We start from the raw sequence: 14,411 nt of genomic DNA on the forward strand, positions 1-14,411 counted from the left end.
ATGAGGCAAGTTTTTCTTATTAGTGAATTCACAGACCTACACATGGCCTTTTTCTGATGTTTATTGCATGTACAATATATGAATGGCGATAAGGATCGGAGTTAGCCGCCTCTGTTTTGATTAGCTCAGCCATGAGTGACTCTTCCTCTCCTTTTCAAGGCTATTTAACAAAATTTTATCTGCCATCTAGAAGCCTCAATTCAGAAGCCAATTCAGAGAGCTCTCAGGCTGCAGTGGAACAACATCCATGGTTCGAAAGAGGAGAGTGGAAACAGTAGCGAAGCAGGCTCTATTCTCAGAAACCTCATGGAATTTGCATTTCAAAATCTAACTATTATCTCCAAACCTGCTAATTTTGAACCGTAAGCAACTTCCGTTGAAGTAACCCACACAGGGGAGAAGGAGGTCTATCTCTGACTTTATCTGCACTCTCCCCTTCCCCCGCTCCATCTCACAGCTCCAATAACGAGGGTCCCAATGCCATCTCAGCCTTGGGTTTCTTTTCAATGTGAGTATTTACTGTATCCTAAGAACTTTAGATGCTTGATTTGGGAAATTCACTTACATTTACTCATTTTGCCTATATTCAAAATGTACCAGGTGAGGTACTGTTATTATCCCTGTTCTAGAGATAAGGAAATGTAGTTCAGAGAGTCATACATGAAACACAATCAGTGATGCGCTTATGAGCAACTGCTGGAGATCAGATTGAAATTCACATCTCTCGAACTCCAAAGATGGGGCTCTACGTTACAATGAACTCAAGAGCTGTCCTCAAGGCGTGCACAGGCTCCCTGGGAGGTGACAGGCGGCAGACCTGAATCTGAATCCCAGATCACGCTCACTTGCTGTGCGACCTGAGTTCTTTCACTTCTCTGAAGAGCCATTTTCCCATCCGGAAAAAAATGGGGGTAATAATAGTGCATCCCTCATAGAATTGCTAAGAGGATTAAATTGGATTACTCATATAAACAGTGTCTCACACTTACTAAGTGCTATGATAATTATCTGCTAAGACCTCTTTTCAATCATGAGACCACAGGATATATTATAAGTGATGAGCTAAAGGCATGTTACCCAAGTTGGGTAAGGAGTATCCCATACCAAGACAAGCGGCCCATGGGCCATATCCCTCTGCTGGCTGCCAGGACCAGCAGGGGATCACGGGAAGGAAGGCTGACACAGTCTGGTCAGCATTTCTACGGGCAAATAAGGCCAACCTCTTAGCTCAGAACTCCAGCTGCCACTCCCGGTAGCTGACCTTGTCAGAGCTTTCTGGCGAATGGATCAAGTGGGGTACTGATGTACTTGGAGTCAAGGGACTGTGTGCCTCCCTCTGGGTCTAGAACTCAGTGGCTAAGGGACCAGAGCATCCTGAATTGCTAAATTCCTTCCAGCAATCAGCAGAGCAAAGGAAAGATACTTCTCAGAACCCAGTTACTAAGCCCATCCAGGGCTCACTTTCCAGTGATGACTATGAGGGTGAAGGATTAACCTTAGAACTGGGGGCCACACGGGGCTAGGGAGCCCATACCTTATGTCTTTTCACTTTGAAGTCAATTTTTATGTAGCATGCTCTAAAGCGACCTGGATTTTAACAATCTTTAAAAAGAATAATTTGTCTTCTGGATCATGGCCAAAGTCAATAGAAAAAGTGAAGTCGTTACAAACTGAAGGAACTTAGTCAGTCTGAGAATGGTCTGTGAATTTCACACCGAAGGTCTTTCTAAATTCAGTCTCTCATCCCAAAATTTAATTCTTATCAACAAGTCATCAGCAAAAATTTCTTGAAAACCAACAACTCCTTCCTGTAAAGAGTTTTCAGTACAAGTAAGAGTTTCATGTTTAAACTTTTAGAAGTTTTGAGAGTTTAAGTAAAAGCAAACAGCTTTATAAGACACAAAACAGCAAGAGCTACACATGGGTAAAAGCTACAAGTGTGTGATCGAAACATCTACCAGCTCAATAGCTTCTCACATGATAAAAGCAGCACCTTGGGGAGCCTCGGTGGCTCAGTTGGTTAAGCAACTGCCTTGGGCTCAAGTCATGATCCCAAAGTCCTGGGATCAAGTCCCATATCCGGCTCCCTGCTCTGTAGGCAGCCTGCTTCTCCTTCTCCCTCTGCCTGCCACTCCCCCTGCTTGTGCATGTGCGCTCTCTCTCTCTCTCCAGCAAATAAATTTAAAAAAATCTAAAAAAAAAAAAAAAAAAAAAAAGCAGCACCTTGGTGCCTACATCCATATCCATTATCCACACCCACCCCCAGCAGCCCCCATAGTCCCCAGCAGTGACAAGATGCTCTCACACAAGTCTGTCAGTCACGGATACCCAGTGCCATGTTCCCCGTTTGTCCTTCCTCTAGGCCTGTCCCCTCCTCACTGAGCCCATGACACCAAAGAGGTTCAGAGAAAGCTCCCCATCTTTAAGACAGAAGCGTACTTGCCAGGGGTGTGGTCTTGGGATGCCCCTATGGTTCTCATTCTTGAAGGGCAAGAGGGGTGCTATTTCCTTTCGGAGACAGTGAGAATGCTCTCCTCCCCAACTTTAAGTTTTCACCAAGGTCTTCAGTCAGCCTTTTTCGCTGCCCAAATCTGTTACTCCCACCTAGTGGCTCTCATCTTTGGCCTCCTGCTCTTAATAGGTTTCTTAACTTCAGGCCAGCAGACCAGACAGGGAGTTGTTCTCCTTTATCTTCTCTCCCTTTCCAGCTTCTCCCAACCACAGATTCTTTTCTCCATACTGTTACAAGAAAAAAAAATCTTTTGCTTATCAATGACTAGAAATAGAAAGAGAGAGAAAATGTGGTGTGTGTATGTGTGTGCCCACACACACACACCTACCTAAGGAGTATTGATTTTATTTATTTGAGGGAGAGTGTAAGCATGAACAAGGGGGAGGGAAAGAGAAGGAGAAGCAGGCTCCCCGCTGAACACAGAGCCCCATGCGGGACTTGATCCCAGGACCCCAGGATCACAACCTGAGCTGAAGGCGATGCTTAACCAACTGAGCCAACCCAGGCACCCCCTTCTCACTGGGCTTTCAAAAACTCAAATGAGTCAGAGGGAACTATCAGGGAAGGTTTCACAGGGTGAGGAAGATCTCATTTACCTTAGAAAATGGGAAACATTGGACGTGCAGCAGGTGGAAAGGACAGAGTAAGGGTGTCCACAACACAGGAACTGACCAAGTGTATGTGAGCAGAGCCCGCTGAGTGGAACAGTGGGAATAGTCAGCATTGGGCAGGAGTTGCGGGGGCTGGGGGGACGTCGTGAGATATAAGGGCAGGCAGCTGGGGCAAAGCTGAGTTGTGTGAACACAAGCAGATGAGAGCAGATTTGCTGCAGGCAACATCAAGTGAGCTCTCAGAGGTGTCTGAGCGGGATCGTGGCAGGATGTATTTAGACTTTCAGAGGAGCTCCCCCTGCCCAGGGGAAGTGCATGGTGGGCTGCGTGAGTGCAGAGAGTGCCCGTGTGTCGTCAGGGAGGGAAGAGTCTGATAAAGAAAGGCAAGGATGCCCACGTGCCTGGACCGTTAGATGAAGACTAGTCAGGCAGGAGGAGAGAGCAACGTTTTGGAGGAAATCAGGGATCTCTCCCCCTGTGATGCCGCCGCTTGACTGGTTTCCTTTGCTTGTGAACTGCATTCCAAAATGAGTTCAAACAGGTTTCATGCCCTTTACCACACCTACCCTTGGTCCTGTAAGCTCTTCGTTCTCATTTCCTTAAGAAGTCTCTCCATGCTCAGCCACCAGCTCCCGCTGCTTCATCTCATGTTTTCTGTTGCTGCGAGCCTTGCTTTTGCCACCTGTTTGTCCCCCTTGGACTTGAAACCCTGCCTCTCTTGCTTCCTGGCCCTCTCTCTTTGGGGAAAATGAGGGGCGGGATCTTTCCTGCTTCCCTGATGCTCCTGATTGTTCCCTTCTTTTCCTGCCTCTTTCCTCCCATTATTCCACCATCTTTTCCCCTAACCTAGAGGAAAGGAGATAAGAAATTCTTGCATTGGAAACTCTAAGATGTGTGCCTAATTGACCAAGCATAAAGCCACTTTCCACAGCAGAAGACCATACCCAATTCCTTACACATATATCGTTTCTTTTTGTAGCCGGACTGGTGAGGGTTCCCCTTTACCACCAAAAGCGCACATACAGGTCCTAGGGGGTAATGAGTCTCTGCTCCTCATGTAGAACCCCCAGAACTTCAGGGACTCAGGCTCAACTCTCTGGTCGGTTACAATGTCACGCTTTTCAACTTGAAATCAAAACACCAAGGGCCTGGATGGCAAATCAAAACTGGTCTGGGATAAGGAGCCAGGTCTGTTCCCTAAGTGACATGGAGAATGGGTCCAATCACCCAAAGACAGCGGTTCCAGGAAGCCCAGATTTCCTCTGAGCATGAGCAAGGGCACTATGTGGAAAATGAAGAAGGATCCCAGCATATTTTAGGTCAGGATCAAGAGACACCCACTTGGTTGGGAAAATGTGGGCCTTTCAATATTGCGTGGACAGCTCAGCTTAGAAACTGCCATCTCTGGCCATATCTATATGATCCAAATCTTTCTGGGACAGGAATAGACTTCCTGGAGTAGGTTCCAGTAATTCTTCCTCAACCCCAGCCAGAAGCAGCCACAGAAGAGCCTTTCTCATTGAACTCTGGATGTCCTCCTGCCGGGGCTGCAAATGACCCTGGGAGAAACAGTAAGGGTTAGCTGGTGGAGCAAACTGCAACTTTACGGGTACGGGAGGGCTTACGTAAAGGTGGTGTATCAGGCCGCCATAACAAGATACCACAGATTGGGTGGCTTAAGCCACAGAAGTTTATTTTCTCACAGTTCTGGTGGCTGGAAGTCCAAGGTCAGGGTGCTGGCAGGCTCTGAGGGCTCTTCTCCTTGGCTGCAGGTGGCCTGCGGCCTCTCCACATGGTGGACTTTGTGTGTCCAGGCATCCTTTCCTTATAAGGACACCAGTTAGATCAGATTAAGGCGCACCTAAAGAGCCTCCTGTCAACTGAATCACCTCTCCAAAGGCCCTTTCTCCAACTGCAGTCAGATCCTGAGGTATTGGAGTCAGGGCTTTACTCTGTGAATTGAAGGGAACAATTCAGCCCCTAACACGTAGCCTCAGAGAACCTGTCTTTGAACACTAGGAATCATCATAGTTAACATTTTTTGGGTGGCATTAGGTGCCAAAGACTGTTCTAAGCATTTCCTGGATAGTATCCATCTCATCTTCACAATGACAGATTGTGTAATTATAGATTACATTGATTGTAAATTCATTTTGGGTTATAGATTGGTCCCTTCTTTTCAGGAGCGCAAACAACTTACTTTGGTGTGATTATGTGATCTAGGGAACATCAAAACCTAGTCTGTGACCCCGGGGGCCTCTGTGGTTTAATGGGGTTTGGAATAGTGGAAGCATCTTATTATGGTGCTTTGGAGGGGAGGAGATCTCTGCCCAGTGCAAGGCTTCCTTTCTCCATCCAGCTCTCCACAAGACAGACTTGCACCAAGGGATGGGACAGTGTGAGTGGGCAGACAGAGGGTCTTACCCGGGGACTCCCCCATCCGCAGAGCTGTTCCTAGGCAAGCTGAATCATCACAATTTAGACAGGAAGCTCTCATCTCCAGGCGTCAGGCAAGAGGGCATGACAGAGCCGGGTCCCTAGGAGGCAGGCAGCCCCCCAAACTGACACACGTGTAAGATGCCCCAACACAAGCCAGAGAACCCCCACTAAAGCTGCTGGGCATTTCTTCAAGCTAGACACCTGTCCCAAGAATTTTTCTCATTTAACCCACCTACCAGCTCTGAAAAAGCTATTCTTACTCCCCTTTACAGATAAGGAAACCGAAATTAGAGGCAACCGCAGCCCTGGGCCGCACCCTTCCCGTGTGTGACCTTGAGCTGGATACTTAACCCCTCTGGGTGGGTCTCACTTGCCTCACCTATAATATCAATGCTCACTTTCACATCCCCTTCTTCCAGCCCTACCGACACACAAGCTAGTCAGACGCAGTTCTGCTGAGACCTGAAAGCTCGGCACTCAAGCGCCCACGGAACACTGCGCATGTGCACTGTGTGACCATGCCCCCTGGGCTCCGAGGGGTCCCCCATCCCACCCCACTGCCCCCAAATCCCTCCTCATGCAGGGTAACCTGCAAAGAACGTACTGAGTTTGCATGGGGGTAGGCTTGTCTCCCCCACGTCACGTCACCCCTGTTACTTCTCCCCTCCCCCACCAAGCGTGAGTCAGTCAGCAACCTGGACCTCCGGCCAGCGGCGGGGGTAGCCCTGGGCCACCCTGCCAGCTCAGAAAGAGAGTAGGTGAAGAGTGACACGGGATGAACTGACACTGGGCTTTCGGTCTCCTTCTCTGACCCTCCAGGAGGCTCTGTCGGTGGTGAGCGACGACCAGTCCCTCTTCGACTCTGCCTACGGAGCGGCGGCCCACCTCCCCAAGGCCGACATGACCGCCTCAGGGAGCCCTGACTATGGCCAGCCCCACAAAATCAACCCCCTCCCGCCGCAGCAGGAGTGGATTAATCAGCCGGTGAGGGTCAATGTCAAGCGGGAGTATGACCACATGAATGGATCCAGGTAAGCCTGCCAGGCCTGCGCTGCTCCAGGGGTGGGCACAGCCGGCTGCCAGGTGCGGGGCTGGCAGAGGCTTGTTCCCCGGGTGTCTGAGTCCGGCAGATCTGACTTACTCGGCTTCTGGTGCTCGGGGTGCCTGCTGCAGAGGGGGGCTCTGCTGCTGGGCCAGGGAGCCTGAGCCCGTCCCTAGAGAGATGAGACACAAGAGGGCTATAGAACGAAGGGCAGGGCCTGGAGCAGGGTCAGGAAGCCACCTTGTCCTCTGAGTCTTGGTACAGCCCTCAAAGGCCAGGTCAGAGTTAGGCTCATGACCCTATGCGGACACTTAGGGAAGACCCACTTTGTGTCAGGCCCAGGTAGAGTTCCTCTTAGGGATAACTTAGTGAGAACATACCGTCCCTGTCCTGCTGATGCTACTTGACCTTTCTGGGTGGGTCTCAGAGATGACCAAACCAGTCTTGCAGTAAAAGTCCAGAAGTGATGACAAAGGTGAACATATCTGTGGGCTCACTGTGCCAGGGAGGACAGACACATCACACTTGGGAGGTGTATTAGAACTTGGTGATACCCAGGGCAGGAAGACTTACTTTCCTTGTAGGAATGCCAGGAGGAGAGCCCAAGGAGAGACGATTCACAGGAGCAAGGAAGGGCACGCCTGGGGGATGGGCAACCCAGTTTTCATTCCCAGCTCTGCCCTTGGACAAGCAATCCAGCTCTCCGAGCACCAGCTTCCTCCTTTGGGAACCAGGGGTCGCAGGATTTGCTTCTTCATAGGCTCCTGTTGATGGTTAACCCTGATGCTGGGGAGGAAGGACCCAGAACAGTGCCTCAGATGCAGAAAGTGCTTGATAGTGATAGCGTTCATCCTGGGCAAATGTTTAAAAGAGAGAAAACATCAGTCTTATTCATGAAATATCAGCCCAGTCAATGGGCCTGCAGCACAAGGAGAAAAAAAAAAAAAAAATGAGAGGGCCCTGAATGGCACGCTAAGAAAATTACAGGATTTTTTTCCATATGCAGATACCGACTTGAAGCGTGGGACTTGACATGTAACTTCTTCAGAGCTTGATTTCTGGAGCTAACAATAGTCGTATACAGAAGGTGGGAAAGGGAGGGAGCGTCAGAAAGATAAGAAGTTAGCGAACTATCCTAGTAAGAAATGATCACGTTCTGAATCTGAGTGGTGGTAATGATTAAGGAAATCAAAAGAGATAGCTCCAGGAGGGACATATCAAAGGGATAATTAGCGGGGCTGAGGTGGACACGTACTGAAGCCTGTTGTGGGGGGATGGAGGGTATATGAGAGGAAAGAATAAAAAGATCGTTGGAGCTTGCCTGTTTTTTAGCCAGGACGGTGCCATTAGCCATGCGAGGCAGGAAAGGAAATGCTTCGAGAACAGATGTCAATGTTCCCTCTGAGATTCCTGTAAGCAATCAGTAGAACATCCAGATAAAAATGTCTGCTAGGCGTTGGAAACTAAAGCTGAGATAATGTTTAGGGGCTGGAACATAGGTTTGGGCATCATCTCTAAAGAGTTGTCACTAAGAAGGGATGAAGTCACTGAGGAAATAAGTCTAGAGAAGGAGAGAGAAGGTGCCGAGTGTGCCGCTGGGAAGGAGACCTCCCCCAGACAAACCCCCAGTCTCGGACCTGCCTGTGGGAACACCCAGCCCTACCACATTTCAAACCTACTAACCAGAACCAGCCACTGGGATCCCAGCCACCATCCCAAAGTCTAGCATTTTTTAGAGGTTCTAAGCCAGGAGCCCCTCAAAGGACCTCTCTTCACACAGATAATAAGGATGATGATTTCCCCACAGTGTCGGGAAGGTGCAGTTGTTAAACACTTTTTCCATACCATCGTATCATTTGCCCGCCACCGTGATGCTATGAGATAAATGGTGCAATTACATTTTGACATTTACAGGCAGATTGGACTTTGTGGGGCAAGGGGGTGATTGACGCCTTGCCCAAGGATTTAGAGGAAGCAAAGCCAGCACCAGAGCTGGGCCTTCTGATTCCTGGCCTTGGGCCACCTCTCCACCCCTTCCCTCTCTGCCTGTACACTGTGCTTTGGGGTTCATGGTCCAGTTTCTGACAGCACCCAGCCTGGCAGTGCCTCTCAAACTGGCCCGACCCCAGAACGAACCTTCCTGATGCTTACTGAAAATCCAAATTTCATGCTTGGGGCATTGTTGATCTGTTCCAGCCGCATCCCAACCACTCTTGTAGCCTCATCCCAACCCAGACCAGCAACACTTGTGCTACTAGGCCACCCCAGTAGCACCTGTTCTCCCCACTTCTGTTTGCCTTCCTGAAGTCTGTTCTTCGGACAGTGGCTAGAGAGAACCTTCCAGAATATTTAACTCTTTTGCTCAAAATCCTCTACACGCTTACAACAAAATCCACAGCCCCCCTCAAGCCCCGTTCCCCCATCCCTATGAAACCCTTTTTAGCCCTCCTATCTTAAACCTTCCTTCTGCACCAGCCACACAAGACTCCAGACTCCAAGCACGCTCCTGCCTCAGAGTCTCCTGCCTGTGTTCCTTCTTTCTGGAAGATCCCTACTCCGTTGAGTCCTATGACTCTCTCTCTCCCACTTGCTTCAGGTCTCAATGTCACCTTCTCTGATGCATCTGATGGAAAACAGCACCCAGCACTCTTCACCTCACTCAGATTCTTCTTCGTTCTTCCTGGCTCTTATCACACCCCTCATTGAAATGCGGGCAGGGCCTTATTCTGTCTACTGAGTGATGCCTGGCCCTTGATAGGTGCCAAACAAATAGTCGTGAAACAAAGAAGTGAATAGATGCATGGCTAACGGGACTCAAAGGTGAAGATGCTTATTCAAAGCCTTGTAGGTCATCGGTGTGTAAGTGGGACTGACACCAAGGTCTTCGGACATTGTCTTAGCTAGAGCCTATGTCCATGCTCAGGGGAGGCTGCATGTATGAGTTGGTTGCTCTCTGCCCTGAGGGCACTCCCACACACTAATCCTGGACAAACAGGGTCCCCCAAGGAAATCAGTTTTCAGAACCCGCTGGCCAGCCGTCCCTGGCTGCTGTCACACCAGAGGCCAGCGGGAGGAGAACTGTGTGATCAGCCCCCAAAGAGCAGACATGGTATTTACAGGGCTGTGGTGACACAGGGCAACCGCTGTTTTGATTCCCAGGTCCTGCCCCAGACCATCCACGGTGACAGAACAGGTGCAGAAGGACAGACGAGTCTCACCCGCCCCGGGGAAACAGAGATGATCCCATGGGCTCTCAGGAGCCATTGCTAGCACCCCGTAAATATTCTCCAAGAGCTCACATGGAAGCTGGCCCAGTGGGCAGCAGGAAGCCAGGGTTTTCAGAACATTGTCTTTACCAAGGCTGGAACCACGTCAGATTCTATTATTAATTAATCACGCAAAAAGAAAGGACAGAATGAAAAAGATGCCAGGCGATTTAAGTCTCTCATCATTGACACTACGTTTCCCCGATCCCGAGTGTTACCGAAATGGCTCCTTTAATACAAAGAGTTTCAAACTTCCAATGAGAAAATCGAAGCAGAGTATCTGTCCCATTTGGGGTCTCTTGGCTCATGGACTAGATTTGTGGCATCCAAGGCAGGAGCCACCAGCCACACACACAGGAGCCACCAGCCACAGGCTCCAGCCACAGGAGCCACCAGCCACTTCTGAGCACCCGAAATCCAAAACCAACATGTGCTCGAAATACAAAATACGCACTGGACTTCGGAGAGTATGGGGGGGAAAAGTAAAATATCTCATTAATTATTTTTACGTTGATTATGTAGAAATGATCATTTCTTTTGGCTGAGTGATAATTTCTTTTGGATAATTTTCTTTTGGCTGTAGTGAGTTAATATATTAATATATATTAAAATATTCATTTCACCTGGTTTTTCCATTTTAAAAAGTTGGCTACTAGAAAATTGAAAATTGTATATGTAGCTCACATTGTACTTTAACTGGACAGTGCTGGGCCAGAATGCTTTGGACCATCTCACAGTTGCCGGTGCCTTCTCTCCACATTCTCTGATAACTTGGGGTTTCTGAGTGACTTCGTGCTTCTTGGAGACACCGTAGATATTTCTGTCTCTGGAGCAGATATTCTCTGTTCCTAAAGCTACAATGCCCCTCTTGCTTTTCATCCCTCTCTTAAGTCCTGTGGACCAGGGGCACAGGGTCACGTGGAGAGACTGAGGTCTGGGGAGCTCAGGGAAAACCTAGCTGGTCCATGTTGCAGGAGGTTTGCTCTCTTTCTCATCTCTTCCTGTCGTGCTTGAATCTGTTAGGATGAGTTGCTCTTGGAACAGCAAGGCCCATTGGTTCTGTGATGGATGTAGCCTTCAGCAACTTGACCTCGGGCTGTGGTCTGCAAATGACTCTCAGCTGCATCCTGCCTCAGCCTCGAGGATCGGGGAGAAAACATCCCATGGAGGAAAGAGTATTATTTTACTGGGGGGTGGGGAGGGTGGGAGGAAGCAAGGACCTGCTTGCCTTGTGCGCCAGGCATGCAGAATCTGAGTGGGTGTTACTCTACGCTGACAGCCCCTAGCCCTGGCCGGTGGGCTCTGGATGCTCTTAGGAGACACATGGAGACTTCACATTCCACTTACAGGAAGATCAGCCTCGCACACCCTTTAAGGTCTGCATCTGTGACTGTAGAGCCGCTTTCTCAGGTGCTTCCTTCAGTTCTCAACCTTGCAGTACAGAGCATGTCACCCAAGCTGAGTGGGAAGCCATCCCTGGGCTTCTGCAGAAGCTATGTGCAGTGGTGAAAATAGCTAAGTGGTCAGGGCAAATGGCTAGATTAGGGGTGATTTCCTTCTGTCTCCTTGAAATTTGTTTCTCACTTATCGAGTATTCCTTTTTAAAAACAACAAGGGACACATCTATGCAGGGGTCCTACAGAAATGCTAAAGACAACAGGGATCGCTCAGTGGTGCAGAGTGTGCGTGGCGCATGGAAGACACACGTGATAGGTCTGCAGGCGACTGTGTGTGGCTTGGGTGGCTCTGCGACTTCGCATGCGGTGTGTGAATGCGGGGTATCCGCCGACCGCAGGCCTGCGCCGTGCACTTGTGGCTCTCGGCAGAACACTTGGAGTTGCTGGGGGCTGAGTGGGAAGGTCGAGAAGATGTCTGTTACAGTCTGAAGGAGTCATCTTTGGGAGTAGTCTCTGAAATCTTCTCTCACCCAAATACCCACACATTCGCACCTTGTTTTAAATTGCTTAACACTTTACAAGGCAGCCTTGAAAATCCCTGGCAGGACTTTTTTTTTTTTTTTTTAAGATTTTATTTATTTATTTGACAGAGAGAGATCACAAGTAGGCAGAGAGGCAGGCAGAGAGAGAGGAGGAAGCAGGCTTCCTGCTGAGCAGAAAGCCTGATGCGGGGTTCGATCCTAGGACCCTGAGATCATGACCTGAGCGAAGGCAGAGGCTTTAACCCACTGAGCCACCCAGGTGCCCCCACTTCCCCCGGGCAGGATTTTTAAAGCAGCGTTAAATACAGAGCTCCTGTCCCATGGGGAAAGAAAAGGAGAAAGTTGCAGGACCCATGGCACCTTTGCTGGGGCCTCCCCTGCCAGGGCTTCTTGCTGCCCTGAGATGGAGATGCTTCGACTTACACGCTTGGAGCTGACACTGCCTCCCTGCTCTATTGTGGCCGCCCCAGGCCCTCTTGTCACCTGTCCCAGGGCTCTCAGCTGCCTGTGGGCCCCCATCCCACGCTAGTAGTAATGCAGGCCTCAATACCAATTAGCAGCAGCGCAGGCAGGCTGAATGGCAGAACCTCTTCCCCTCCATCCGTGCTCCCCCTCACCCGCCCTCTTGTTTTCATCGGGCCTCTTCACAGGCGCCAGCTGCCTCATTAAAGATCAGTCTTCAGGCAGGGCTTCACCTGTACCCACCCTTAGCATAGCTGTCAAGCCCCATGGCCGCATGTGAGGCGTTTGCTGGCTGCTGGAGGCACAGAGCCCAAGAGCTTGCGAACAGAGGGGAGGGCGGCAGCCAGCGGTAAAGGTATGGTTTCCCTTCCCTATCCCCTCAGCAGTCAGGGGAGGGCTGGCCTGGGCAAGCATGATGGTCTATGGTGGTGCCAGGCCTCTCTGAGGCAACCTTGGTCGGGGGGACTGGGAGCGAGCACAGGGCCTTATTAAGGGAGGGGGGCCCCAAGGCACGGCCAGGGCGTGAGTGCCTACACAGGTGCTGGAGGAAGAAGACGGGGGAAAGTAGAACCATGAGAACTTCTGTGGGAGAGGAAATGAGGTGGTTCCCACTCCTGTACAGCCCCCAAGGGTCACCCCAGCAAGAGAACCCTGGTCCCGAGGGTGGTTCTGAGGTCCTCCTCCCACCCATCCTGTGACCTGGGCGCCCACCTCCCCAGCAGGGGCCCATCCCACCGTGGTGCTCCTGGCTCCTCTTCTTACCCCGTCCCAGACCAGGTGGCTTTTCCCAAATATTTCCTCTCTTCAAATGTATTTTTCTCTATGCCTGGTCCTGATGCCTGATTCTGCCATAGGTGCCTGTGGCCTAAAGGGTTGTCCCCCTTTGGCAATTTCTGAGGCTCTGACTTTTCACCTCCACATGGCAATAGGTCGGCCTTCGGCTCAGCAACTACCAGAGGCCCAGCCCATATGGGAAATAATTTTCCAGATCCCAACTCCCTGCTGTTGCTAATGGGCAGCACCCCTCTTCCATCACCGCCCCCCCCAAGTTGGATGTTGCTCTCCTCTCTGAGAGTTTTCTCGCCCCTGCCCACGGCCCTTGCACTCCGGCATCCGCCAGAGGAAGTGTGTGCTCCGGCCACCCCACCCTCGGCAGGGGGCTTCCCGGCCAATGAAAACGCTGCTCCGCTGGTGGAGGGCCAGCTTAATCCTCCAAACTCCTGCTGCCCTAGGGTTGTTTCACAATGGACAAGTATGTTGGGAAAGGCTGCCAGGCCATGGCTGTGCGCGTGTGCGCGTGTGCTGGAGGTGTGCCAGTGTCTGTGTGTGCGCACGCAGGTCTGCATGAGTGTGCACACATGAGTGAGTGTGCACAGGCGTGTGCCCCCAGCAGGGGGGCGGTGGTGTCCTGGAGTGGGGCGGGGGGCGCGGCGAGCTGGGCGCGGGCTCGGCTAGGACGCAGCCCCAGGGTCTTGTGGTGGCAGCTAGCTTCGTGGCAAGCCAAGGCCTCCAACAGCAGAAGCCAGAGGGCCAAACTGGTGAAAAGCCCCGATGTGCTACTGCGTCCCCTCAGACTGCCATGGGGACATTAAACCTTCAACAATCTGGGGCTCTGACGGCTGGTTCTTGGTTCTCTGCCTGGAAAAACAGTAGGCGAATAGTAAAACCTTAAATTCTAACATGTGTAAGTTATACATCTTATTTTCATTTTCAGCCCATGTTCCCCTCTGTAAGACATCAGGAAAAAATTACCGTCTGACTTCTAATATCTCAGTGGACCATTTATCTCCCAGCTATGATAAGTGATCTTCAATATTTTTTTCCTTTCAGATTAAGAAACAAATTCATTTAATTGTCTTTATTGAATGTGCTCCGGCCCCCCTGGCCTGCCGGAGGCCCCCCCTGCCCCCGCCCCTCCAGGATCCGTTCCTCCTTTCCTCTGTGGTCACTGCCCTCCCTGCCCTGTGAGGCTCTGTCTGGCAGGACCAGGCTCCTTACATCCTTGGGATGGTTGGTCCCTGCCCAGAGCAGAGTGAGGAGGGCAGCGGCCAGGCCTTTGGGAAGCCTGGAGTCTTTCTTCGGCCCAAGGTTGGGCCGCTGTAATCTGAACCTTATCTGAACTCCTTGGTCTGAAGGCCTG

General features: G+C 50.7%; 1 protein-coding gene across 1 annotated transcript in view; it reads left to right on the forward strand.

Annotated features, from left to right (window-relative positions):
- FLI1 (Fli-1 proto-oncogene, ETS transcription factor) overlaps positions 1-14,411 on the forward strand; it is a 115,132-nt gene that overhangs the window by 55,659 nt on the left and 45,062 nt on the right. The window contains exon 2 of the mRNA XM_047747313.1: positions 6,382-6,593. Within this exon, the coding sequence (XP_047603269.1) occupies positions 6,382-6,593 (212 nt within the window). The remainder of the gene's footprint in view (positions 1-6,381; positions 6,594-14,411) is intronic.

Source organism: Lutra lutra, chromosome 10 (genome assembly GCF_902655055.1).
Source record: "Lutra lutra chromosome 10, mLutLut1.2, whole genome shotgun sequence".
NCBI classification, from domain to species: domain Eukaryota; kingdom Metazoa; phylum Chordata; class Mammalia; order Carnivora; family Mustelidae; genus Lutra; species Lutra lutra.